The 1,835-nt window shown below is 37.8% G+C and overlaps 1 protein-coding gene across 1 annotated transcript; it reads right to left on the reverse strand.

Annotated features, from left to right (window-relative positions):
- Positions 1–775: 775 nt before the first annotated feature.
- On the reverse strand, positions 776–1,567 carry LOC143263701 (uncharacterized). Its single transcript, XM_076528475.1, has one exon. It carries the CDS (start codon positions 1,565–1,567, stop codon positions 776–778), a length of 792 nt encoding a protein of 263 aa, XP_076384590.1.
- Between the last annotated feature and the right edge of the window lie 268 nt (positions 1,568–1,835).

Consider the following 1,835-nt stretch of genomic DNA (forward strand, 5'->3'; position numbering starts at 1 on the left):
ACATAAATCGATGCTTGAGAATCGAACAACTTGATTAGGCTCATTCCATTAAAATTAACAATTTGTAACGATAAAGTCTCATCAATTTGTTTTTCCTTCTTGTCCGCGTCGAAGTAATTGCGAATATAATCTCTAGTTTTCACCAGCAGTTTCCACGTAGCCATTGAAAAAGAAATCTCTGTTCCACGATTGTCCCCCAAGACAAACTCGACGCGCAAATTTTCATCCACGCGTACACAAATTTCAAGGAACTTGAAATAATTGCCGGCTATGGAGTATCTTCTACCCAAGATTCGTGCGTTGCGCGGTATCTGCAACTGCTACTGCTGCGACTGGGGTTGCGACTGTTGAAACGACCGTTTCATCGAAATGGAGTATCTATAAAAGAAATAACATACAATATTTTTTTTCTTCTTTCATAAAAGGAACATTTTATTCCCTTCAAACTTTCTTCTACTTACCCATAATTTTTATAATCGTTGTGAGATCCATTTTTATGTAAAAAATTATTGGTTTGATTTGACATTGTGAATATTATAATACTGAAGAACAACTGCGCTATAAGAAAGTAATCTGTAGAACGCACTACTCGCTGTACGCAATGTCAAAAGCTTATATATACAATTCCCCTACCATTTTTCCCCCTTCTTACACGCAAGATAACAATACAAGGAGCGTATACGCCCCTTTTCCGCTTACAAATAAAAGTGAACACGCGCGCGCGCAACATGGGATTCGAAACATCGATGAAATTATATAACCGCTTTTATTTTTTCTAACTCTCCCCCACTCCCTCTCCCTCCCCCTCTCCCCCTTTCGCGATTTTATAATGTCCCCAAGGAAGGGTTTCGATCGAATTGTTTAAAATGTATCGTTTATCATCGTATGGACTCAATGCTAATTTACTCTGTGATACTGAATACACTTGATGTTGTATAGACATTATCAATTTAACGCAAACTGATTTTTCTAAATGATCGTGAAGGCATGCTAAATAGTCGTCGAAAGTTATATTTTTAATCGTCACGTTAGTCTTAATTCCTTTAATCTTTTTTACATCGTCTTTGTCTTGTACCTGAATAGCATACATTTTCGAGCGAAGACCCACAAACTCTGTCATGATTTTACCTCCGTTCTCGTCCTTCATTAATCCTAATACTTTATTATTCGCGATCGGAACGCCGTACACGTTATTTCTGTCATAATTGGAAGTATCGTATCGGTGAATGTCACGTTTTATCATCTCGTACGCATCGTCGCAAATAATCTGATAAATTAAACTGTCCGTGTCCGTGTACAAAATCCTGCATCTTTCTTGAAAATTTGGAAGCATGTAGCCATAATGAAAATCATACAAATGTAATTTAGATATGTCCAACACTGACATGCCTATGTAAATAGGTTTATAAAATTTAATAGAAAGCTGCTTCATTTGAACTGCGACAAAATCCTCGGAGAATACAGTACAGCTATGGAAATTTGGTCGAGCTATTAAACGCCCAGCACCGTATCGACCGCTCCATCGCGAGAGCAACTTTACGTTTACATGATTTCGAACGTTTTCCATCGTTTTTCCAAACACTGCATTGTTCATCAGTTTGAACAGATTCTTCGAGAAGTCATTGTTTGCGTTGGCGCGCAACCTCGTAATTAAATCTATGTAACGGCGTAACCAACATGATTGTTCAAACTTCAGTATACGATGAATTTTCTTTAATTTTAAATTATACCTCAAACATCGCTGGAGGTATCGATAATGGAGAACGTAACGATTCTTATCGCTAAGCGTTGTCAACAGTTTCTTTTGCAACGTCCCAACCTCGTGAATCGGGCAA

Source organism: Megalopta genalis, unplaced genomic scaffold (genome assembly GCF_051020955.1).
Source record: "Megalopta genalis isolate 19385.01 unplaced genomic scaffold, iyMegGena1_principal scaffold1178, whole genome shotgun sequence".
In the NCBI taxonomy this organism is placed as follows: domain Eukaryota; kingdom Metazoa; phylum Arthropoda; class Insecta; order Hymenoptera; family Halictidae; genus Megalopta; species Megalopta genalis.

Bases quoted from the DNA above. Each gene is read 5' to 3' on its own strand.
- LOC143263701 (XM_076528475.1), bottom strand. From the start codon at position 1,567: ATGGAAAACGTTCGAAATCATGTAAACGTAAAGTTGCTCTCGCGATGG.